Below are 26,452 nucleotides of genomic sequence, written 5' to 3'. Positions count from 1 at the left end.
CCATAAAGCGAATACTTATTTCGTGTCGATTTTGTCGCAGGTCGTGGACAAAAACACACCCTGGCAGGGCGGTCTAGTAGCCGTGAACTCGTTCGGTTTCGGCGGCGCCAACGCCCACATCATCCTCGAATCACAGAGCGGCAAGCGCCCCGCGCCCGCCGAATATCCGGCGCCGCGTCTGGTTCTCGCCTCGGGCCGTACTGATGAAGCCGTTGAGAAGTTACTCAAGCTGGCTGCTGAGCATCAGCGTGATGCTGAACTGCATGGACTTCTGGACGCCATTCACGCGCAAGCGATACCCGGACACCCGCGCCGCGGTTACGCCGTGCTGGACCCGGCGCGCGGCTCGGCGCCCGTTATTGAAGTGCTCGAAACCGAGAGCGAACCGCGCCCGGTGTGGTTCGTGTTCAGCGGCATGGGCTCGCAGTGGGCCGGCATGGCTAAAACCCTGCTCCGCTTGCCGACGTTCGCGGCCAGCATCGCGCGCTCCGCGGCGGCCCTTAAGCCGCACGGCCTAGACTTACAGAACGTAATCACCGAGGCCCCGGACGCTGCCTTCGACAATGTTATCAACTCGTTCGTGTCCATCGCCGCCGTGCAGGTGGCGCTAGTGGACGTGCTGCGCGAGCTCGGCGTGCGCCCCGACGGCATCATCGGACACTCCGTCGGAGAAGTCGGTAAGACACTAAACAATAAAATTTCCATAAGACTTAGGCATACCTACCTATTCAACATTCATTCACGCCATTCACGTTTTAAGTCAAAAAGTAACGAGTGTCAAGCAATTTCCGACTTAAAAAACTTTAGTGAGTGAGTTTTAATATATTTAAGACACAAAAACAAAACAACTAATACCTTATTTGGACACGAATATGCATGTCACCTTATTGACATGATAATTAAATTATGACGAACCCTCTTTGCATTTCCAATTTCAAATATGATGCTAAATGTACTACTAAAAGAGTAGGATTGAATCATGGTCTAATAAAATATGGTCTTCCATTCCCAGAGTGACACGGGCCTACGTCACAATAACATTGCCACTTTATTTCAACATAACATGTTACATGGGTACATTATACCTATGGTTAATAAGTTAAAATATTTCTTTATAATTTTATAATTTTCATTTATATGTATTTTAGCTTAAATTTTACAATAACACGTCATTTTTAATTACTCGTTAGCAATATCTTCCGATTCACGAAAGAAATTTCAGACTTTCGGATAATTCTGTTTATACTACTGGCAACACAGGATAGCGCTGTGCACATTTGACAATTCGGATCTAGATAACTTCATGCCCTGACCGTCATCCTTGTCGAACGCGTGTTAATTGTTATTTCCTTCTCGCTCAGTGTCAGCAGTCGCAGTGTTTTCCAAACTTTTCACGTCGTAAGCTTGGTAATTAATGTGTAACTGTGAATTAGTTTTTTAAACGTTTGTCTTGTATAGATAAATAAAGTTTAATTTAATACATTAGATTTGTTTTATTTTACTATGTTTCTACATGAATAACTTAAAATTAATGCCGTTAAAATAATTTTCACCGTTGGTTAAAATTCTCCCACATTTCAAAGTTTGAGAACCTGTAAACAGCATGATGACGTAGGCGCGTGTCAGTTAGGTCATACGCGAATCTCGGAATGGAGTACCAGGCGGAGTATATTATACCATGGGATTGAATATTTTTTTATTTTGTATTCGATGTAGCGCTAATGAAATACTTTATTAAGTCCGAACCGACCCTTTTTTGTGTCATCAATGTTACTGACTTTTCTTACACCTGATTGCATTAAGGTATAGAGAATATTATTTTGATTTTCCCAGCCAATTCCCTCTTTTCAACGTATGTTCGTTCCCTTAGGCTGCGCGTATGCCGACGAGACCCTGACGGGCGAGCAAGCGGTGCTGTGCGCGTACTGGCGAGGCCGCAGCATCGTGGACGCCAAGCTGGCCCCGGGCGCCATGGCGGCCGTCGGCCTCTCCTGGGAGGAGGCCACGCGCCGCTGTCCCGCCGACATCGTGCCCGCCTGCCACAACTCGGCCGATAGCGTCACTGTAAGTTCCTTCACTGGATAAATTATTAATATGCAATAATGATAACATATTGGACGAAATCGGCTTATATTCGAGGATCTTTAGAACTGTGTCATATGCATAATTATTAGACTGCAGTTTGACTTGTAGGGGATAATATCAGTCAGGTGTACAATTACGCTAGCTTGAGATAGGCGCAATTAAAATAAAGTATACTAGTATCTATTCTATTTAACCGCCCACTAACGCATCTATCTATCGCAGATCTCCGGCCCGCCCGCTTCCATCGAGAAGTTCGTAGCTGAATTATCCGCTGAGGGCGTGTTCGCTCGTCGCGTCAACAGCTCCGGCGTCGCGTTCCACAGCAAGTACATCGCGGCCGCGGCCACTCAACTGCGAAGCAGTTTACTGCAGGTCATCCCGAAGCCTAAGCCGCGTACGGCGCGTTGGTTGTCATCTTCCATACCTCAGGATCAGTGGGGATCGGATCTTGGTAAGTGTGTTATTGTTATCTAAGTCTGTAAATTAATGTGATTTTGGTCAGTGACTTCAATGATGCTGATGAATGTGCATTAACGTCGTTGGAAAGACCCATCACCATCACAGACCCATACTATCTGTCCGAAAAAAAAACCCTTTGAATGGCTTAAGTCATTCATTAAATGGTCCAAATAAGTGACTACCAGAAACGGCTTTTTAAGCGATTAAAACACAACGAGGATGAGCAACGTTGGATTTTAGATAATGTCACAAGTAAAAAGAAAACAATGGCATTAACTTTGTACCGGAACTGCTTCATCGAACAGCTTTTTTAGCAGTTAGCCTAATACTCGGGTTTTTAGAGCAACGGCTTTGGCAAGGAAAGCCTTACAGGAAACCCCTTGAAGGTTCTGATCACTCATTCCACTTTGTTATCAACTGATCGAGGGAATAAGAGCGTTCACATTGTCCGATCCAATGTCGGATATACGATGACAAAGATTTAAAATGTAAAATAACGCCATTTATATTTATTTACGCATTGATTTGTTTATTGTTCAAATAAAAACTTTAACCCAAAAAAACACTTGATGCATAGAGCTGCTCTGTATAACAGCTGTGTCTCTCCAATGGTCATCCGACATCCTTTATCGGATCCGTCACCTCCTTTCTACCAGCCCGTGTTAACTGACGTGATGTGTTGCAGCTAAACTGAGCGACGCCGCATACCACGTGAACAACCTCCTCTCGCCCGTGCGTTTCGCGTCAGTCCTCGCGCTGGTGCCCGAGCGCGCCATGGTGGTGGAAGTGGCCCCGCACGCTCTGCTCCAGGCCGTGCTCAAGCGTGCGCTGCCCGGCGCCGCGCACGTGCCCCTAGTGCGCCGCGACGCGCCCGACAGCCTTGTGCACCTGTTAAGCGCTGTGGGCAAAGCTTTTGCTGCCGGCGCTCAGCCTCAGGTGAGACACAAAGGTTTTTAAACTAATATGGTTTTCACCATGCCTACTCGAAAAGGCCGGAATCAAAGTTATGTTTTATCCTTTAGGGAGCATTTTTCTCACGCTATTAGTAGGGTAGGATGGACTATAAAATGGTATATGATTTTGAATTGGATTAGATTCGATATATTTATTTTTACACAGTTTTAATTAGCGTCATCGCGTACATTTGTAGATATATTTGCGTTAAATCATGTAACTTAAATTTGAACCACATCCCGGTGTCTGATTGAGTTCATATTTATTGTAATACGGGAGCGTATTTCCAATGACAGTGCAATAATATGTGGTATTATCTATGAAAAGGGACCTTATTGTCGATGGCGCTTACGACACTAACATCGATGAGCACTAAACGTAGTAGTTTAAAATTGGTGATTCTGGCCCATTTTAGTTATTTTGATTTCCAATTTAGCAATTAAGTTTCTTTGATTACCACCACCATATTTACAGACTTTTACAAGGATTTCATGCATTATTTTCTAGTATATATAACTTCAGTCCTTGAACTACGTTATTGCTTGTCAGAAACACGACGGCTCATTATTTTCTCGATAGAATCTTAAGTTGAAAACATGCCTAACACTGTCTTTATTTCCTTATGTTAGAAGTACTAGGACGAAAATGTATATGAAACTTACTTCAGTCGATAGCTTTTAAGTAAATCTTCATTATTGCTTGTCCTTTTATCGATACGTTAATTTTTTCATTCATCATTTGATGAATTCAACATTTTGCCTACTAAATTACACCCTACGCGGCAATACCTTGCGCCTATTCCTCACGCCAGTACGCCCGTGACCACTGTCAGCGTCGGACCTGTGCTAGTTTAGCGGACGTTTCATCAAATGGGTAATCACAGTATAAATATGCAAATATGTTATACACACAATGTTTTTCAACATACTTACGAAGAAAAGCAAAATAATTCTTAAATACGGTGACATTTCAGACATTCGTCCGTCATATTGTCATTTTATAACAAGTTGGGCAGCAAAGGCACACACCCATCTAACCAATCCGGAATTCAGTCACGATTGATAAATTGTGTAAACATATTTTAAAAGGCTATAAAATTAATCAAATTGAATAATTTAGACTGGTCACATTTTTGTAAAAATCGATTTCTTCTGGCAAAACATATTACTTTTTGGCAACCGGGTTTTTTAACCTAATTAGACCCCGCTGAATCCGAATTTGCCGGTTGCTTGATCGAATTCTTGACTGGAAGTGAGATATGTGATATTATAGGTCCCTTTTTTTAGTTTTTCGTAAATAACTCGTAAACGGTGGCCAATATAAAAAGAATGAACTAATAATCTACACAAAATTTTCAATAAAAAAGATTCAGTACATTTTTAGCAGGGATTAATATTTAAAAAGATAATAAAGAGGGAAAGTTAATTATAATAAATTCTAAGGTTCCTTGTTTTTATTTTTTCGTGAATAATTTGAAAAGTATGACTCATAGCAAAAACAAATCTTACACATAAATCATCATCATCATCATCATCTCAGCCATAAGACGTCCACTGCTGAACATAGGCCTCCCCCTTGGACCTTCATACGTGCCGGTTGGAAGCGACCCGCATCCAGCGTCTTCCGGCGACCTTAAGAAGATCGTCTGTCCATCTTGTGGGTGGACGTCCTACGCTGCGCTTGCTAGTCCGTGGTCTCTACTCGAGCACATTTCGACCCCATCGGCCATCTTCTCTGCGTGCAATGTGGCCTGCCCATTGCCACTTCAGCTTGCTAATCCGGTGGGCTATGTCGGTGACTTTAGTTCGTCTACGGATCTCCTCATTTCTGATTCGATCACGTAGAGAAACTCCGAACATAGCCCTCTCCATAGCTCGTTGAGCGACTTTGAGTTTTGAGATGAGGCCGATAGTGAAAGACCACGTTTCGGAGCCGTAAGTCATCACTGGTAACACACATTGAGTAAAGACTTTCGTCTTGAGGCACTGAGGTATGTCGGACGAAAAGACATTACGTAGTTTCCCGCACGCTGCCCAACCGAGTTCGATTCGGCGGTTGACCTCTTTCTCGAAGTTGGACGTACCTAATTGTACTACTTGTCCTAGGTAGATGTACGAGTCAACAACTTCGAGTACCGAGTTCCCAACAGAGACTGGGATGGGCACAACATTGGCATTTGACATAAGTTTCGTCTTGTCCATGTTCATTTTCAAGCCCACCCGTTGTGAAACTCGGTTGAGGTCATCGAGCATCATGCTTAGTTCCTCCATCGACTTTGCCATGACTACGATATCGTCGGCAAACCGAAGGTGAGTGATGTATTCGCCGTTGATGTTGATGCCAAGTCCTTCCCATTCCAGGAGCTTGAAGGCGTCTTCCATTACGGCAGTAAACAGTTTCGGAGAGATAACGTCTCCCTGCCTTACGCCTCTTTGCAATGGAATCGCCCTCGTGCTCTGCTCCTGTACTCGGACCGACATGGTGGCGTTATTATACAAACACTTCAACACTTCGATGTACCGATAGTCAATATGGCATCGCTGAAGAGACTCAAGCACCGCCCATGTTTCCACCGAATCGAAGGCTTTCTCATAGTCCACAAACGCTAAGCATAATGGCAAGTTATACTCTTCGGTCTTCTGTATAACTTGCCGCAGCGTATGGATGTGGTCTATGGTACTATAGCCTTTTCGGAAACCGGCTTGTTCGGGAGGCTGGAAGTCATCAAGTCTGTGTTCGAGACGGTTCGTGATGACCCTTGAAAACAGCTTATAGACATGGCTCAGAAGCGTGATGGGTCTGTAGTTCTTCAATAGGTTGTTATCACCTTTTTTGAAGAACAGCACCACCTCGCCTCTATTCCATGTTTCAGGCGTTATGCCCTCGGACAAGGCGGAATTAAAGAGCTTCTGGAGGACTTTAAGTACCGGTGTTCCACCCGCTCTCAGAAGCTCTGAAGTGATTTCGTCTTTGCCCGGCGCCTTGTTGTTCTTAAGCTGCTTCAGGGCCATCCTAATCTCGTACAGACTGATGTCCGGGATATCTTCGGTATAATGTCGGGACAGCTTGGCTCTTGGATCTCCTACCAAGCTGTCAACGGGCTTTGCGATCGAAGTGTATAACTATCCATAGAACCTCTCGATCTCACCTAAAACCTCCGCTTTGCTCGACGCTATGCTGCCATCTTCCCGTTTCAGCTTTGTCAGCTGGCTTTGCCCAATAGACCCTTGCTTTGCTTGCGTTGCTTTGTCCTTTGCGAACACTTTGGAGCCTTGGTTTCGCTCAATAGTCTCTTTAATACGGTTAGTATTAAAGAGACGCAGATCATGTCGCAAGGACTTAGATATACGTCTATTGAGCTGCCTATATGACTCCGCGTCATCGGGAGACTGCAACTGTAGCGAGCGTCGTTCAGCCATGAGGTTTAAGGTTTGCTCGGTCAATTTCTGAGGTCTATCTTTACGGCGGGGTCTAAAAAACTTAGACCCTACTGTGTGGACAGTTTCCACTAGCCCGTCAAGCAAAGCGGTTAGAGAGCTCGAGTTGAAAGCTTTCGGGGTTTTGAACATGGGCTCGAGTAGGTCGGAGCGTAGACTTCATCAGGCTGGACCTTTCAAGTTTAATATTGATATTCAGTGTGCCTCTTACGATTCGGTGATCACTACCGGTCTTTACCCTGTTGATCACACATAAATAATAAACATAAAATTTCCTACAAGAAACATGTAGAACACTTTTCGCTAGGATCAATATTTAAAAACCCGACTGCAAAAAAGCTATCTTTAGAAAAAAATAAAAAAAACTGAAAAGAAAAAAACAAGTTCAGTAGTCGAGAACATTGAATCAGTTTCATGATTAACATTTCGTATGTCAATTTGGACCTTGGAGTTTAAAAATAATGTCCAAATCGCTTGTGACGGATCCGGAACGAGGCATACGAATCGTTATGACACAGATAAAACTATACATTCTTATACGAAACAGCAACTTCAACAGTCGGGACCCATTATTGTCGTCAACATTAGTGCCGCAGCCTAGACTTTTAATGGGTCCCGACTGTTGAAGTTGCTGTTTCGTATAAGAATGTATAGTTTGTTTTATCTGTGTCATAACGATTCGTATGCCTCGTTCCGGATCCGTCACAAGCGATTTGGACATTATTTTTAAACTCCAAGGTCCAAATTGACATACGAAATGTTAATCATGAAACTGATTCAATGTTCTCGACTACTGAACTTGTTTTTTTCTTTTCAGTTTTTTTTATTTTTTTCTAAAGATAGCTTTTTTGCAGTCGGGTTTTTTTTATTTTCTAAATTATCTTTTTTTATTTAACACTTTTTAGTTAGTATTAAAAGACGGCAAAATTCGCAATCTTGTCATTTCATTGAGGGAGTTAATATCGTGAGGTAGCTTGCGGTGGTCTCAACTACTGATAATTAATCCATTTTGAGACCTAACGCGGCTCAAAGCTACATATGCTTGACCTTTTGCAAAAATGCGAGAACTTAAATCAACCACAGCTCGGTCTAAAGTCGTTCCTTGTAGCTTATGTACAGTAACACCCCAGCACAATATCAATGGCAACATTTTTCTCTCTATTTTGCCCTGTCCACGAAGTGCATCGAATTCGGTCGTCGATGGTTCGATTCTTACGCCTACTCCAGGGACATTGTTTTTATTAATAGCTTTGTCGTCGGACGATACAGTAAGGTAGGTATACGCGCGCGAGCGAGCGCGATAATTTTTCGATATAAAAAACGCATTTTGATACACAGTTGTAAATTTTTACTTTTAGTATGGAAATCCGTCACATCATTTTATCACGAAAATTGACAGTGCCGCAGCAGTAACGTTGCATCAGAGTACCTAATGCTGATGCAGTCGCTACACTCGCCACCCGAATGTCACCTTTATCATACCTTAGAAAGTTATCGAAAACGTGAGCGAAGCCACACTTTTTCGATATAAAAAAACGCAATTCGATAGACAGTTGGACATTTTTACTTTTAGTATGGAAATCAGTCACATCATTATATCACGAAAATTGAATATCACCTTTATCATGTGTTAGAAAGTTATTGAAAACGCGAGCGAAGCGAGCGCGAAAATATATCGATATAAAAAAAACAACGGGTTGCACTCCGGGAGTGCCGACAGAAGTGAAAACTCAATGACTAGTCCAAAATGTCAGCAGCACTCAAATCAAAATCAAAAATATTTATTTGCATAAATAAGGGTACAAACAATTATCAAAAATGGAAAATACACCATCTTACCCCACATATGGGATAAGACGGAATATTAAAAATGGGGCAAGATAAGGACTAATTCTCTTCATAGAAAAAATAATATCAAAACATCCTCCATATCTTCGTCGTCGACTTCAGTACAAGCTGTGTGGGCCCGGCGTCCACACTACTGATACCCTACCCAGTTTTCCGAAGTTTTAGGTAAGAATTGTTTTCATTATTGAAATGTGAACAAATTATATCTTCTTGTGGTTTTTTCCTGTTCCATTCCCTTTTCCTTCACCTTTCAACTTCTTAGTCGTGTTATTATCAACGTAACATAACGTAACGCTGACGTCATGTGTCACGGACAATGTTATTCACCAAAGAACTTTAGTCATAACGTATCATAATCAGATCAATTATTTAAAACTGGACTTTTATATTAAGCAATAAAGCTTAATGTTGTAATCTTGAACGGGTTGAAATACGAGGATCTCACAGTTACATTCTAATTTTATATCCCTCAAATATAATTCAATAAAGCTACATCTTGATGAAATCGCTAATAAAAGTGAACTCTAGTACTGGTGAATAAAACTCAAAATATCATGACCAAATATATTTAGATGCGAGGTCTGCAAGGTAACTTTACAATTTCTATTCGAATTTTAAACAATTAATTTTCACTTCAAAAATAGTTGTCATTGTCAATAAAATTGATTGTAATGTCACCTGTCGACAATGTCAGTGTCACGTGTTTCTATAAATAATATCGTCTGGAATGGAAAAATCGTTTATTTTGAATCCCTAAATCATTAATTTCAAAATACCTACGCTATAAATTTGTGAAAGCTGATTCCAGAAATCTGCCTAAGTTATATAATATAACTTAGTTTTATTGGAGTATGTATCCATATAGCATCCAACTCCAACCATAACTTGCCTGAAATCAGGGGAGCAAAAATACAAATGTAAGTTACCTACATCATATATATTTTAACTGATTCGATTTGTAAGAAGATTAGATTCATAAAATCGTTACAAGCGTCCATTGCTAAAGGTAGCTTAGCACCCAGTGGGTACTTTCTACCCGCTTGTCACCATTGTTTGGATATTGTACTATACTACTATATTAGGAACATGCCAATTATGCTAATTATATCCTATTATTTCAGGTCATCGAAATAGAGGAAAGAAAAGACCTACGAAACCAGCTGTTGATAATAACACGACTAAGAAGTTGAAAGGTGAAGGAAAAGGGAATGGAACAGGAAAAAACCACAAGAAGATATAATTTGTTCACATTTCAATAATGAAAACAATTCTTACCTAAAACTTCGGAAAACTGGGTAGGGTATCAATAGTGTGGACGCCGGGCCCACACAGCTTGTACTGAAGTCGACGACGAAGATATGGAGGATGTTTTGATATATTTTTTTCTATGAAGAGAATTAGTCCTTATCTTGCCCCATTTTTAATATTCCGTCTTATCCCATATGTGGGTTAAGATGGTGTATTTTCCATTTTTGATAATTGTTTGTACCCTTATTTATGCAAATAAATATTTTTGATTTTGATTTGAGTGCTGCAGACATTTTGGACTAGTCATTGAGTTTTCACTTCTGTCGGCACTCCCGAAGTGCAACCCGTTGTTTTTTTTTTCAAAGTACCCACCTTCGTGGCCATTATTAAGTGCTTAAGGAGGCGATACGTATGAACATGGATTTGATATGGATGCGATATAATTACGATTAGGTATAATTCATGACGGAGAACATAAATAATTTTAAATAATTTTATGCAATTATACGCGTGTTGATATGTGTGTTTATTTTTTTACCACTACGTAACTATGTAAACTCATTTTTAGTTGTCTTGGTTACTTAATGTTTACTCAGCTCCCCAAAAGATGGCACTGTGCAATGAGGGGGCAATTAATTTACTGTCGTTTAATTTTGTTGTATTATTAAATCAACACAATTATCAATTCAATTGTTTTATCCGTACGATTGATTGAATTTTTAGAAGAGGGGTCTTCTAAACTTAGAGTTAATTTAGCAAAATCCTTCCTAGGTGGCTTATTTATGTTACATCGTATTAAATTCAGCGCCATCTGTTAGTTTACCAGGGTACTCTATAGTGTTAGCACATATTTGAAAAAAGTTTGCCCCTCCTTCCTAAGTAGCGCCATACGATTCAGGAGCAAACTTAAGTCAATCGAGTGTTGTGGCTACCCCCCCTTTTAGGGGTTGAAATTTTATAGCCTATAACCTGGCCGGGGATTTTCTCGACAGATTAGTAAAGTTTTCATCAAAATCCGTTCAGCCGTTTTCACGTGATGCGCGTTCAAATAAACAGACAAACAGATAAACAGACAAACAGACAAAAATTCTAAAAACTGTTGGAACGTGTTCTGTTATCAATTCTAAGTATTCCCAGCCAACTTTTTTTCAAATATCTTCCATGTACAGACTTTCGACCCTCTTCAGCTTTATTATATGATTTATTCCAAATGAAGTAATATCTCACCGTAAGCTGTAGCCTGTAAGTGACGCTTTAGGTCGTTAAAACTATCTTTCGAAGCAGAAGCACTCTGGGTTTGTCAATAGTATTTTGTACAATCGTGATCTAATGACAGCTTTTTCAACCGAGTACCGCGTTTAGGTCACGAAGCTTATTTAATTTTTCTTAGGTACCTATTCTAATCAAATTTAATGATAAGGGAAACGTAAAAAATATAATTTAAATAGGTACTTACATAACGATATGACACCACTTGACATATAGTATGTCAACTTTTTATACTTGCATACATACATACATACTTAAATAAATACGTACGTACATATCGGCTTCATTATAATTTATAATATTTTTATTTATATTATAGGATAGTCATTAGTCACATAATCACATTGGCCTCCTTTGCGTCGCGCAGTGCAGTATTTACTGAACAGAATTACTATAACTTTATAACGTTATAGATTTTAAATGGTCACTCTAAATGAAAAACTGTAAAAGAAACCTATAACTAATTTTTAAATACCTATTCAGTGATACTCCACTCGACATATTTCGTTAACTTTTTTTTTTTTTCAATTTTGGCGTCTGGTTGTCGCCATATTGAATTTTGATTACTGTCATGTCTTTAGTGACACACGCAAAAGTAAGACGGTTCGATTGACGTAAGAATTATCAAAATCGGTTCACGCGTTTGGTCTCTGGAGTGCCACATAGGAACAAACATACATACATACATATATAGGCTGATAAACACATTACCCTCCTTTGCGTCGCGCAGTCGGGTAAAAAGACAAAGCAGCCGGTAAGTTAATTACAATCAATTTTAAAGTCCCTTTTTAGTTTTTTGTAAATAACTCGTAAACGGTGTCCCATAGCAAAATAGGTTTTATGAATAAATAATCTACATAAAATTTCCTGCAAAAAACATCTGAACACTTTTCTCTAGGATCAATATTTAAAACGATATTAAAGGAAGAAAGTTCATTACAATCAATTCACATGTCACTTTTTTTAGTTTTTAGGGTCCCGTACCTCAAAAGGAAAAAACGGAACCCTTATAGGATCACTCGTGCGACTGTCTGTCTGTCTGTCCGTCTGTCACAGCCCATTTTCTTCAAAAGTACTGGACCAATTACGTTGAAATTTGGTACACACATGTAAATTCGTGACCCAAAGACGGACATCTTACGTAAACAAATGAATTTTAAACATGGAGGCCACTTTTTAGCCAAGGGGGGTTAGTTAACATTAAGAACCTATTTTGCTATGGGCCACCGTTTACGAGTCATTTACGAAAAACTTAAAATAGGGACCTGGAAATTGATTATAATTAACTTACCCCCTTTAATACCTCATTAAATATTGATCGTAGCGAAAAAGTGTACAAAACCTTTTTTGTGGACAATTTTATGTTCAATATTTATGTATAATATTTTTTGTAACTGCCCCCGTTGCAACCGTTTACGAGTTATTTACGAAAAAAAAGCGACCTGTGAACTGATTGTGATTAACTTTCTTCCTTTAATATCGTTTTAAATATTGATCCTAGAGAAAAGTGTTCAGATGTTTTTTGCAGAAAATTTTATGGAGATTATTTATTCATAAAAACCTATTGTGCTATGGGACACCGTTTACGAGTTATTTACAAAAAACTAAAAAGGGACTTTAAAATTGATTATAATTGACTTACCGGATGCTTTGTCTTTTTAAATATTGATCCTAGCGAAAAGTGTTCTACATGTTTCTTGTAGGAAATTTTATGTTTATTATTTGTGTAAAATTTGTTTTTGCTATGAGTCATACTTTTCAAATTATTAACGAAAAAATAAAAACAAGGAACCTTAGAATTTATTATAATTAACTTTCCCTCTTTATTATCTTTTTAAATATTGATCCCTGCTAAAAATGTACTAAATCTTTTTTTATTGAAAATGTTGTGTCGATTATTAACGTTTAACAATTTTTTTTATATTGGCCACCGTTTACGAGTTATTTACGAAAAACTAAAAAAAGAGACCTTCAAAAAGCGGCAATTTCGGATTCAGCGGGGTCTAATTAGGTTAAAAAACCCGGTTGCCAAAAAATAATATGTTTTGCCAGTCGAAATCGATTTTTACAAAAACATGATCAGTCAAGTATACACTCATATTGTATACATATAATTAATAATTATTTAGGTACACTCACCGACCTCACCGTCTTACCTACCATTTTTAGGGTTCCCTACCCAAAGGGTAAAACGGAACCCTATTAGTAAGACTCCGCTGTCCGTCCGTTCGTCCGTCCGTCTGTCAGCAGGCTGTATCTCACGAACCGTGATAGCTAGACAGTTGAAATTTTCACAGATGATGTATTTCTGTTGCCGCTATAACAACAAATACTAAAAAGTACGGAACCCTCGGTGGGCTCAGTGGGCGAGTCCGACTCGCGCTTGTCCGGTTTTTAATTTCATTAAGTACTCATCAAAATTCGAATTTACTAATAAATCTTTTTCAATATTAATTGCCGAACTAAAAATCCCGGAACTGACGATTCAGAATACCGATGTCGTCAGAATAAGGACGTAGACGTGCTGCGCGGGAATGGTGCGGTGCGCCGCGCGGGGCGCCCGCCTGCCCGTTCTACCACTCGTCTGCTTCACCCCCTTGAAAACGTAAAACTCGAGTATAAGAGCGCCTTAAATATTCTATACACTTTTTCGCTAGGATCAATCTTCTTCTCCTTCAACCTAGCGTTTTAGCTGAGCGTCCGGTCTTCAGCATCCTCTGGTGTGAGTAGATTTTAAGTAGATTACTTATGTATCAGAACATTTTTTGGTACAGGCCACCGTTTACGAGTTATTTACAAAAAATATTAACAATTGATCATATTTAACTTTTTACCTTAAATATTTTTTTAAATACTGATCCTAGCGAAAAAGTGTATAGCATATTTAATGTAGACAATTTTACGCAGATTACTTATGCATCAGAACATTTTTGCTACAGGTCACCGTTTACGAGTTATTTATAAAAAACTACAAAGGGACCTTTAAACCCGATGACTGATAAGTTCATCAGCGTCACATAACATAAATTGACCTCCGCATTGGATAGACAGCAACATTGAATGTTCCAGTAATCAAAGAAACTTAATTGCTAAATTGGAAATCAAAATAACTAAAATGGGCCAGAATCCCCAATTTTAAACTACTACGTTTTGTGCTCATCGATGTTAGTGTCGTAAGCGCCATCGACAATAAGGTCCCTTTTCATAGATAATACCACATATGCTTATTTGGAGCTTAACTGATGGTTAAACTTTTTTAATATTTCGCTTGTTTGGAATACTGAGAATTATAGCAAATTAAATAACAACTGGCTCCCTTGTTAAACAAATCACTTTTTTTATCGACTAATAAACACCCCAACTTAGCCTTCATAAAACTTAACTAACTTCTTAATTTCTTATAAACCTTTGTTAAATTTTGACTTTTTCTTACAAACAGAAATGTCAAAATAACGCACAGAGACAAGCGATTATTAACGGCTTCTTAGATTTGACAGACGATTATGAATCTTCTTTTTAGCCCTTTTCAATCCTTGAGATGTAGCCCTCCTTCAATTTTTGCAATTCTGTTCTATTTTGTGCTCTTTGTACCCTTTTTGATCCAGCTGTTCTTTTGATGTCGTCATACCAACGCGTTTTTGGTTTTCCTACTGGGCGTGACTCTCCCCAAGGTCTCCACTCTACCAGCCTCTGACACCACGAGCCGTCTTTCCGGGCGACATGTCCAGCCCACTCCCACTTCAGTCGATCGAGTCAGTTCGATTATGAATAAAGCCAATATTTTAAATAACAGGTGGCGCGTCTGTACCCGGCCGTGTCGTTCCCCGTGTCCCGCGGCACCCCCGCTCTGGCCTCGGCCGTGGGCTGGGACCACTCCATCGAGTGGAGCGTGGCCGACTTCAAGCAGGCCGGCCGCACCGGCGAGAACATCATCGAGTACGACCTCGGCAAGCCAGACGAGGCCTTCATCGCTGGACACAACATTGACGGGAGGGTGCTGTTCCCCGCTACTGGATATCTCGTAAGTCGTCTTCGTTGCTTCAAGATGTCACTATAAATGTTTTTATTGACTTGTGAAAGAGGCCTTGTGGCAGAATAAATCATTGAAAATTGTTTGTTTTCTCTTTACAGACTTTGGTATGGCGTACAGTAGCGAAGGTACACAACCTGAAGATGGAAGAGGCCCCTGTAGTTCTAGAGAACGTACAGTTCCGTCGTGCCACCATCGTGTCTCGCGATGCACCTTTAAGGTTCCTCGTCACGTTGCTTGGAGGCACCGGCGAGTTCGAAGTCTGCGAGGGAGGGGCGGTAGTAGTCACAGGAACCGCCCGCCTCACCGACGACCCTGCCTCCGAGCGTCTACCAGCCACGTCCCTTATTGACCCCGAAGAAAAGCAAGAGGACCTACCTACCCTCGACACTGAAGACATCTATAAAGAGCTCCGTCTCCGCGGCTACAACTACCAGGGCATCTTCCAAGGAATCAAATCATCAGACGGCCGCGGCAAGACCGGCCAGCTCAAATGGGAGGACAACTGGATCTCGTTCATGGACACAATGCTCCAGTTCGGTATCATCGGCGTGGACACGCGGGAGTTGTACCTTCCCACTCGTCTTCAACGCGCGCTCATTGATCCCATCGCGCAGCGCAAGGCGGCCGAAGCGGCGGCGCAAACCGGCGGCACTATTCCGATTAAGTTGTACCGCAACGTTGACGTGACCGTGGCGGGTGGCGTGGAATTCCGTGGTGTGAAGACTTCTTTAGCGCCACGCAGAGCTAACGCGCAATCTGCCCCTAAGCTTGAAAAGTACGTGTTCTTGCCGCTGGATGGCGCTCGCGTGGGCACGGAAGACACGGGGCGGTCCAAGAGGCACGCGCTGACGGCGGCGCTGCAGATCGCGCTAGAGAACTGCAACGTGCTGAAGATGAAGCTCACCGAGCCCGCGCTGCAGCGCCCGGCTGAGGCCCTGCTGCTGCCGCATGCCCTGCAAGGTAACACTCAACTACACAAATACGAATAAAAAGACTACTGACATCCAAATTACTGAAAATAAATAATCGTAATTCCCTTAAATTTGCGTCACCGTTAGATTTATTATTATGTATTTGCCGGTCACGGAATGACGATGACGTTTAGGACCTATTGGGAGACGTTGTTTTGTTGAAGACGTTGTGGACCTTTGGCACATGTTTTGTTGGAAAAGTATGGGCGGTTAAAATTGTATTTTAAAAGTCTACAGATATATGTAATTAAAGTTGGTACTCCTACTTTAAATACCTCAGTTGTGATGCCATCCTCGCCGGGGCTCTTACCTTACGTCAGTTACTCACTAACTGTATCTTGCCCAATAGTACTGGAGTCCGAGCCGGCGGTGCGCGTGGACGCCACTCTGGCGGCCGGCGCCGACACAGCGCAATACACCGCGGCCATGGAACCGCTTGGAATCAAGGTATGTTCGCCTGAAGAAACTTGCACAACAAACTTTTATATGTACTTTTTTTTTTTTTTTTTTTTTTTTCATCTCAAGTAGGTACTTATTGTTATACTAATAATCGTATCACACATACCTAATCACTAACCTTAAGGTACACCCAGCTGCAAAAGCTCTTACTAATTAAGATATGGCTTTCAGGCATCTTTCTTCATATTATATGTTATATTTCAGGTCTCCAAAAAGGATGCCGCGAGCGGTCTCGAAGGCGACTGCCACGTGGTACTCGGAGCTGACGTGCTGGCGCGGCACGGAGCCGCCATGCTGTCCGCGCTGGCTGCCGCCACCGGGCCTACTGGCTTCGTGCTATTGGAGGAGCCGGCCAGAGCCCTGGACGACCCCGCTGCGCAGGCTTTGGTCACCCAAGCTGGACTCACACTGGTATGTAATGTTTTATACAATCTTGAACACAAATATGTACAGTACTGACTCTCTGAAGGCAAAAAAAGGACGCCAAGAGCGGTTTGGAAGGTGACTGACTTGTACTAGAAGTCAACTTGAAAATAATATGCCCCTAAAATTAGATGACGAATAACGAAAAATAGCATTCGAAGGTCGGGCCAATCAAAAGGCGGGATTTCACCAGTGTGCGGCACAAGCATATTCAGTACAAAAAGTCTTGTCCCGCACACTCGTGGAATCCCGCCTTAACTCTTCACAAATATTTCAATTTTAGAGTCAGATTCCTAGTAGATGTAAAATTCCTATGAAAATATGAATATTATAGTGGCACTTTTACACTTTAAATTTTCTGCAATGTTAGCTTAGGGTGGTATTCTATCTGTCCAATATCTTGGTCCAATGTCGGTGCGTCTCACTCTATCACTAAAATGCAAGACACATTGGACAAAAAGGGACAGGTGAAATACCACCCTTAAACGGAATCAAAACGCTCTAGCATTATTAATACTAATTCTATTAATAAAATTACCCCGTTATCGCACAGGTGTCACGCGCGCGCGCCGCATCCTGCGAGTACGTGCTCCTGCGCCGCGAAGCCACCGTCCCGGCCTCCAAAGTCGTTCTCGAAGCCCGCGACGACGACTACGCCTGGGTGGAGACTCTTAAAGAGTCCATGAAGCGAGCGGAGACAGAGGACATGCGGCTGTACGTGTGGTCGCGTGCGCCCGGCTCCGGCGTGCAGGGGCTCGCCACGTGCCTGCGCCGCGAGGCCGGCGGGGATAAACTGAGACTTTACTACCTGCCGGGGGCTAAGGACGTGTTCAACCCGGACGCGCCGGCGTACAAGGCTCAAGTACAGCGAGATCTGGCCTTCAATGTGCTGCGTGCTGGCGTGTGGGGCACGTTCCGTCATCTGCTGCTCGATGACACTACTGAAGCTCAATTGCAGGTATTTTCGATGTTATATTATGTTTTTAACGGCCTAGCCGAGTCGGTAGTGACCCTGACTCCCGGGTTCGAATCCTGGTAAGGGCATTTATTTGTGGGTTTATTACAGGTTATGGATGTATTCAATCCCTCATAGAGAGCTTATAATATGTGTGTAGATAAAGCAGTATATGTAACTGTACATAATTAGGCATTAAATTCAACTCTAACACTCGCATTTTAATTACTTTTGTAATGTAGCAGTTAAATAAACTACAATTTTATTATTTTTTATTGCACCATTCTTTCCTCAAAGGTGGAACACGCATACGTGAACACCCTGACCCGCGGTGACTTATCATCCCTCCGCTGGATCGAGAGCGACCTGCGCTACGCTTCAGCCACACCGCAGCGACCGCACACTGACCTGTGCCGCGTTTACTACGCGCCGCTCAACTTCCGCGATATTATGCTTGCCACTGGAAAACTGCCGCCTGACGCGCTCCCTGGAGACCTCGCTGGACAGGTATGCATCTTCAAACTGGTTTACATACTTATTGTTGCTTCGCTGAATAGAGAGAGATTTGCGCCACGCTTCAGCCACACCGCAGCGACCGCACACCGACCTACTTCGCGTCTATAACGCGCCGCTCAACTTTCACGATATTATTACATTATATTGTGGACCTCTTGTAATGCCATTCTTTCTAAATCTTTAAATTTTGGGTCAGCATTATCGTTTCTTTTGCAGGAATGTATCCTCGGTCTGGAGTTCAGCGGTCGCTCGTCGTCCGGCAAACGCGTGATGGGCATGGTTGCGGCTAAGGGTCTGGCCACCACAGTCATGGCCGACGAAGGCTTCATGTGGGAGGTGCCGAAGCAGTGGTCGCTGGAAGAAGCGGCGACCGTCCCCGTAGCGTACGCGACGGCGTACTACGCTCTGGCCGTCCGTGGGCGCATACGTAAAGGCGAAGCTGTGCTTGTGCACGCGGGTACCGGTGGCGTGGGTCAAGCCGCTATCGCCATCGCTCTGCACGCTGGCTGCAACGTGTTCACGACCGTGGGCACGCCCGACAAGCGCGCCTTCCTCCGCGAGCGCTTCCCGCAGCTCCCCGACGCTAACATCGGGAACTCTCGTGACTGCTCGTTTGAACAGCTAGTGCTGCGCCGCACGAAGGGCCGCGGTGTCGACTTGGTGCTCAACTCGCTCGCCGGCGACAAGCTGCAAGCGTCGCTCCGCTGCCTCGCAGTAGGCGGTCGCTTCCTCGAGATCGGCAAGCTGGATCTCAGCGCCAACACGGGTCTCGGAATGGCCGTGCTGTTGAAGAACACCACCGTGCACGGGATCCTGCTGGACGCGCTGTTCGACGCGCGCGGCGACCACCCCGAGAAGGCGGAGGTCGTCAAGTGCGTGACGGAGGGCATCGCGGCCGGCGCCGTGCGTCCACTCCCCGCTACTGTCTACTCCGACAGCCAGCTCGAGCAGGCCTTCCGGTGAGTTTCGTTTTCAAAACATACTACACACTCACACAAACACCGCATTATGAAGCGTTTACAAAGAGCAAGAGGTCACCACACATTACTATACCAGCTGAGGTACACCCCTAAAATTTAAATTTTGTTTATGTTTTTAATTCACTCCAGCTAGTACTTACTGGACGTAATTGTTGGCGCAACATAAGCGGTTGCGCTTCCATATTTGCACGGGAGCACTTATGTGCTACCTCGATTGCCTTACTTGCTCTGTCTATTAGCTGAAGTGGTCTGTGGTTCACACCGCTTTATAGCGACGTTGCCAGCTCGATGTCTCGCTAACGGCTGTTTGTTTCGTAGATTCATGGCCACGGGCAAGCACATCGGCAAGGTGTTGATCCGCGTGCGCGAGGAGGAGGCCGGCAACAAGCCCGCCGCCACGCGCCTGCTGTCCGCCATGCCGCGCACATACATGCATCCCGGCAAGAGCTACGTGCTCGTCGGTTAGTAATATCATTTTATCTTTTGTCTCACATTTTGCTTAATGAGAGAGTGAGATGCAATGACTGGCTGGACCAAGAAATTGGACAGGTGGAATACCACCCTTAGAAACTAATAGTTGACGCAAAATTCGGGAGTTTCAAAACAGTAGAATTCCCACTCATTTTCATTCAGGGACGATTTTAATTTTGTTGTCGCTTTTTTTTCGCCAGATTTCGATTAATTTTGGTTGATAGATAGAGTTCCTTATTTTGTACACAATAAGCACAATTTCACTGTACCTATTTCCTAAAAAATCATCACTGTGTTACGTAAACGTATGGTATAATTACATATTTTCTTGTCCTGAATTGGGATTTCGTATTTATTCCGCCCAAAATGAACTTTAAAACCAGAGATAAATTATATCCAAATGTAACGAAAAAAAATCTACAACAAAATAATAATCGGTCTGGAATCGGCCAAAATAAAAATGGTTTTTAGTTCACGATAGACCTCCTGAACTGGTTATGAGTTATGGATACTGATATCTCACTCGTCCGATATAATGACGAATAACTTTGTGCCAGGTGGTCTGGGCGGTTTCGGTCTGGAGCTGGGCGAATGGCTGACTAAGAACGGAGCGCGCACGCTCGTGTTCAACTCGCGTAGTGGCGTGCGTACCGGCTACCAGGCCTGGTGCATTCGCAGGTAAGAATAGATTACTTTAACACTTTTTTTACTCTACTACTCTAGCATATTATATCTGTCAGTTAAATGACTTACAGGTGTATTGAAAGCATATCTGGGAGACCGAGTTTTGCTCGGAAAACATAAAAACTCAAAAATGCGCGTTTTCCCAGAGATAAGACCAAGCTAGATCGATTTATCGCCCCCGAAAACCCCCATATAGACATCGAGATTGTTAGACGAGATTGTTAGAGCCGTTTCCGAAATCCCCGAAATATATATGTATATAAATAAACAAGAATTGCTCGTTTAAGGGTATTAGATAGATAAGTATATTGCCGGTGGTAGTCTATTATCATTCAAAATAATGTAGGTATCGTTAAAGATTTCCATACAACTTTACGTCATACAAGTTATTTTTACAATTTTTAAAGACATCACATACGATATGTACGACTGATGTACGATCCGTATTCTGTCACCATTTCAATGTTAAAATTCCGTTATTTTGCTGTCGTAACTATTACAGTACCATACATTTTATTGCAAGTGTGCAAAGCATATACACATATATGTCTTTATTGTCAAGTACTTAGATGTCTTTTATGAGCCGTGTGATCTTATATATTCGCTTCGCTTTTGTGATCTTATTCGTTTCATAAAAACCATACTCTTGTTTTGAGCCCTCTCATTATGCGTCAGTTGCATAAACTAGTATTGTTCACCAGATGGCGCGAGAAGGGCATTAAAGTGGTGGTGTCGACGACGGACGCGACCACCGTGGCCGGCGCACGCACGCTGCTGCAGCAGGCCGCGGCCGCCGCGCCCGTGGGCGGCGTGTTCAACCTGGCCGCCGTGCTGCGCGACGCCTTCCTAGAGAACCAGACGCCGGAGGATTTCCGAGTGTGCGCCAAGCCTAAGATTGACGGTCAGTGCCAACGTACTCATGAACGTCCTTAGACCAAATATCTATTGATTGTGTAAGATGTTTAAAGTCTACATTATGCGATAACTGATCTGGTTGTGAAGAGTTGACGTTGGACAATTCGGTGACCACAAAACCTATGGCGCAGTACAGCGCCACATAGTTCGGCTGTCAAACCATCGCGCACGTTTATTTTTCTTAAATTTTACCTCTATTACAATCACTACTCTATGCTCAGAGACCGACCAGAGGTCGCAACATGCCAACATTTTAACAAGCTCTGTAGTTTCTTAACAAATATTTGTTACATAATTTTATTAAAAATGTCTTCCGTACACAGGCACACGCGCTCTAGACGTCGCATCTCGCGAGCTCGCGCCAGAGCTCGAACACTTTGTGGCGTTCTCCTCCGTATCCTGCGGGCGCGGTAACGCCGGCCAGAGCAACTACGGTCTCGCCAACAGCGCCATGGAGCGCCTGTGCGAGCAGCGGCAAGCCGACGGACTACCAGCGCTAGCCGTCCAGTGGGGCGCTATCGGCGACGTCGGTCTCATCATGACGGCCATGCACGGAAGCGAGGACACTGAAGTCGGTGGGACCATGCCGCAACGTATTGCTTCTTGTCTGACCACGCTTGGGACGTTGTTGGCGTTGCCCCACGCTGTAGCGTCGTCGGTGGTGCTGGCCGATAAGCGGCGCGCGCAGGACAAGCCTACGCAGGATCTCGTGCAGGCCGTCGCTAATATCCTTGGTACGTATAAACGAATGAATTGTGTACATTTCACTCTGACAGCTTTTTTAAAATGAAACAAAAAAACATTCAGGGGCTTCTAAATATACTTGACAAACAAAAAAAAACTAAAATAGTAAACGTATCAAAATCGTGAAAATTTAAGTGTTTATAAAGACAGAATACTATATAGTCAGCCGAGGATGCACTTATAGAAATTCTCACAAATTCCATTCACCTCCAGGTATCAAGGACCCGAGCAAGGTGTCCGAGACCGCCAACCTGGCCGAGCTGGGCATGGACTCGCTGATGGGCGCCGAGATCAAGCAGACCCTGGAGCGCGGCTACGACGTGCTGCTCGGCGTGCAGGAGATCCGCGCGCTCACGTTCGCGCGCCTGCGCGGCCTGGGCGGCGGCGACGCCGCGGCGCCTGCAGCGCCCGCACCAGCCGACGGCGCGCCGGCGACCAGCGACGACGACCTGGTGCAGTTCGCGACCTTCGGCGAGCTCATGCCGAAGCAGGTGCTCGTCAAGCTGCCCTCGCAGCCGCCGGCTAATCCTGACCACAAGCCCATATTCATGGTGAGACATTTCTTTGCTTACAGTTCCGACATAATTTATTTGCCTAGTCTCCAAACTTTATTACTCGGGGGCCGCAGCCAGACTCCTTTTTGAGGGCCAGATTAAATTTGCCATTTTTCGTGAACTAAACTGACAGACTCGAGTCATAGTTTGGAGACCACTAACCTATGTAAGTTTGCGGGACACTTCTGGATGAGAGTAGCTCAGAACCCGGGACAAGTGGCGTACCTACTACCTACTAGAAGAGAGGCCTATGCTCAGCAGTGAGCGATAAAGGGCTGATATGATGACAACCTAGTGTAAGGAAGCAATGTCTCAAATAATCTAATTTTCCCCTTGTGTTTAAGTATTCCGGTTAGACGGACAGTTTTACCCGTACCCAATACTGATCATGGCTTCGTTTTACAGGTGCACCCGATCGAAGGCGTAGTTGACTTACTACGCGGCGTCGCAGCCACGGTGAAGGGCACAGTATACGGTCTGCAGTGCGCGGCGTCTGCCCCGCTTGAAGATATGTCTGCGCTCGCTCGCTTCTACGTGAAGCATGTCCGCACAGCCCAACCTCAACCACCATACACGCTGCTGGGCTACTCGTTCGGCGCCGGTGTTGCCTTCGAGATGGCACTACAGTTAGAGAAGGAAGGCTGCGCTACGAGACTGGTCCTAGTTGACGGGTCGCCCGCGTTCGTCGCGACACACACGACCCGTGGGAAGAAGAAGCGCACCGCTCGCACCCCGCAGTCGGACGAGGCTGACGCGCTTGCGTACTTCGCCCAGGTGTTCCAGGACCTAGACGCGGCTAAGGTAGTTTGTCTACGATTTTCATTCTATATTTAAAAATAATATCTTTTGAAAGTACCTAAATAAGAGGAGTAGCATTCGGTGGTCTCCTACATATAGATATAGTGCATATTCCATCGTATTTTCACGGTTCAAAAAGTACTGAGGTTGACTGAAGTAGCGTGACAAATACGTTTCCGAGAAAATACGATAGAAAACAATTATCTGTAACTCCGTTTTTAGGGTTCCGTACCCAAAAGGTAAAACGGGACCCTATTACTAAGACTTCGCTGTCCGTCCGTCCGTCCGTCTGTCACCGGGCTGTATCTCACGAACCGTGATAGCTAGACAGTTGAAATTTTCACAGATGATGTATTTCTGTTGCCGCTATAACAACAAATACTAAAAACAGAATAAAATAAAGATTTAAGTGGGGCTCCCAAACGTGATTTTTGACCAAAGTTAAGCAACGTCGGGCGTGGTCAGTACTTGGATGGGTGACCGTTTTCTTTTTGCATTTTTTTCCGTTTTTTTTTGCATTATGGTACGGAACCCTTCGTGCGCGAGTCCGACTCGCACTTGCCCGGTTTTTTTCTGTCAAAACGACAGCTGACGTAGGTATAACTAGAATCCTAGTCCGAATATTACTTAGTTCCCATCATTTGGAGTATCTTAAAAAACAATCTTGGCATAGCAATTTTAAACCTACACTAATCGTCCTATACCTTTCGATTAAAAAAAAACTCACCACCGTCAGCCATCCACATGTTAAGTTATCTTTATTTTTGAATCAGGTCGCGACCGAGCTGGAGAAGCTCCCCAGCTGGGAGGCGCGCGTGGGCCGCGTGACCGAGCTCATCGTGGCCGGCGGCGCGCGCGTCGAGCGGGACGCCCTGCGCGGCGCCGCGCACAGCTTCTACCGCAAGCTGGTGCTCGGCGACAGCTACAAGCCCAGCGCTCGTCTACGCGCACCGGTGACCTTGTTCAAGGCGAGGGACAACTACGTGGCTTTAGACGAGGACTACGGCCTTAAGGCCGTGGTCGAGGGCGAGCTGAGCACGCGGCAGCTGGCCGGCACGCATCGCACCATCCTCGCCGGCGACGCGGCGCGCTCCATCGCCGACTACGTGTCAGAACTTCTCGCGAAACACTAACGGACCCGAGCACCTCTCCTCCCGCACATAACGGTTATTATATCTATCCTTTCGGACGCTTTCTGCTATCTCGCTACTGAGAGGAACGGGGAAACAATGCCTTTCCCTGTCCTCGGCGAAAAGTATCCTAAAAGGATAGATGTAGTAACGACGACGCACGCGGTAGGGACGATATTCGTAGGAAAATATTTAATTGTATAAGTACCTTGTTGCTTAACGCGACGGGGTTCCCAAACGTAGTGTAAATACATACAAATTTTGTTATCGAATTTATTTAACGAATCTCCGCTGCGATGAGAATTTTTAATTATAATTGGTGAATCTTTGTCACTCGTTCCGAGCGGGTGGGAGCGTCCGTGGAGCCCCGATAGTGCGGCCCCGGCCTCCCATACTTATCTATTTATACTTGACAGGTATTTTTTGTAAGGCCTCTCTATTTAGTACCTCGGGGTATATTGTAATTCTATATACATGTGTACATGTAACATAATAGGTAGTTTAGTAAGTAATCCGATCGACACGATTGTAGTTATTTTATTTGTTAAAGTCCGATTGTTCCATCAGCCAACATAATATATGAATCATTTTTTCTAATAACAATTTCAACTGAAAAATATATAATTTAATATGAAACCAAAGATATAAAAACAGTAAAATAGATCTGCCGTAAAGATACATTATTGAAATGTGATTTTATTTATTTATATGGGGCGTAAATTGATAAATGATAATCATGAGTCAAATACTTGTACATTCCATAAGGCGGGGTGGAGCAGCAAACTTGTTGCATGCACATGGCCTGATTAAACAAGCTTACACGTTAAATCTTAGCTAAATATCCGTTACTCGGGTTTAACCCGGCAATGGAAGATACAGAACATGCTTTAAGCTAGAAACATATAATTAAATGTATAAGAAAACGATAATATCAACCGTATGAAATTTCCATGGCGAACATTTATTACAAAAAATATTATTAAATGTTTACAAAAATACGTCTCGGGAAAATACCGAGACACCATTCAAAACGCGTGCCATTAGTTCGCCACCCTTTAACCTTAACTACGTCTGCCCCACTTATTGTAATGGGAAGACCGGTAAAAAACTAAACATACCTAGATGGCGCTCTCGACAGTAGTATTTTTTTCTATTGAATTTGGCTAAAACCACTCTAAAACCAAGGTTTAAATTTCGGCAATGCCATAGACAATTAAATAGACAGTTGCCATCCCCATTGCAGCACACGAATGATGTTTCTAGCTTTGATCAGGTCGTGGGTAGAGGGGCAGAGCCCGCGCCGGGCGCGGCGCCGCCGCGAGTGATAGCCCGGCGATAGTCTAAGGTAGCACTAAGTAGGTAGTTCCTGTGTATGGTTGTTGTGCTAATTTATTTTGTTACTGACTTGGCGCAAGCGCTCTGTGATTAAACGTGCATTATTTTTCACGATATTGTTTTATTAAATTTTTTTCCTTGACATTCCCAAGCTATTTTATCAGTTATTTGACAAACTTTCTTT

The 26,452-nt window shown here is 43.5% G+C and overlaps 1 protein-coding gene across 3 annotated transcripts in view; it reads left to right on the top strand.

Moving 5' to 3' along the window:
- The window catches only part of LOC134795286 (fatty acid synthase-like), a 504,205-nt gene that overhangs the window by 37,753 nt on the left and 440,000 nt on the right, over window positions 1–26,452 (top strand). For 2 of the 3 annotated variants that reach the window (XM_063767083.1, XM_063767082.1), the window contains exons 5-22: window positions 41–677; window positions 1,871–2,064; window positions 2,308–2,536; window positions 3,230–3,480; window positions 15,094–15,321; window positions 15,432–16,293; window positions 16,654–16,751; window positions 16,968–17,174; window positions 17,740–18,144; window positions 18,439–18,648; window positions 18,874–19,616; window positions 19,956–20,098; window positions 20,666–20,786; window positions 21,494–21,693; window positions 22,031–22,441; window positions 22,665–23,002; window positions 23,411–23,806; window positions 24,577–26,379. In XM_063767083.1, coding sequence (XP_063623153.1) covers window positions 41–677; window positions 1,871–2,064; window positions 2,308–2,536; window positions 3,230–3,480; window positions 15,094–15,321; window positions 15,432–16,293; window positions 16,654–16,751; window positions 16,968–17,174; window positions 17,740–18,144; window positions 18,439–18,648; window positions 18,874–19,616; window positions 19,956–20,098; window positions 20,666–20,786; window positions 21,494–21,693; window positions 22,031–22,441; window positions 22,665–23,002; window positions 23,411–23,806; window positions 24,577–24,936 — 6,033 coding nt within the window. In that variant the 3' untranslated portion in view covers window positions 24,937–26,379. Of the gene's footprint in view, window positions 1–40; window positions 678–1,870; window positions 2,065–2,307; window positions 2,537–3,229; window positions 3,481–15,093; window positions 15,322–15,431; window positions 16,294–16,653; window positions 16,752–16,967; window positions 17,175–17,739; window positions 18,145–18,438; window positions 18,649–18,873; window positions 19,617–19,955; window positions 20,099–20,665; window positions 20,787–21,493; window positions 21,694–22,030; window positions 22,442–22,664; window positions 23,003–23,410; window positions 23,807–24,576; window positions 26,380–26,452 lie in introns of those variants that run through there. The other variant, XR_010144800.1, reaches the window with a different exon arrangement.

The sequence above is a fragment of the Cydia splendana genome, chromosome 12 (genome assembly GCF_910591565.1).
Source record: "Cydia splendana chromosome 12, ilCydSple1.2, whole genome shotgun sequence".
NCBI lineage: Eukaryota > Metazoa > Arthropoda > Insecta > Lepidoptera > Tortricidae > Cydia > Cydia splendana.
Note: the sequence above shows the minus strand (reverse complement) of the source record. Positions and strands in the feature narration are given on the sequence as shown.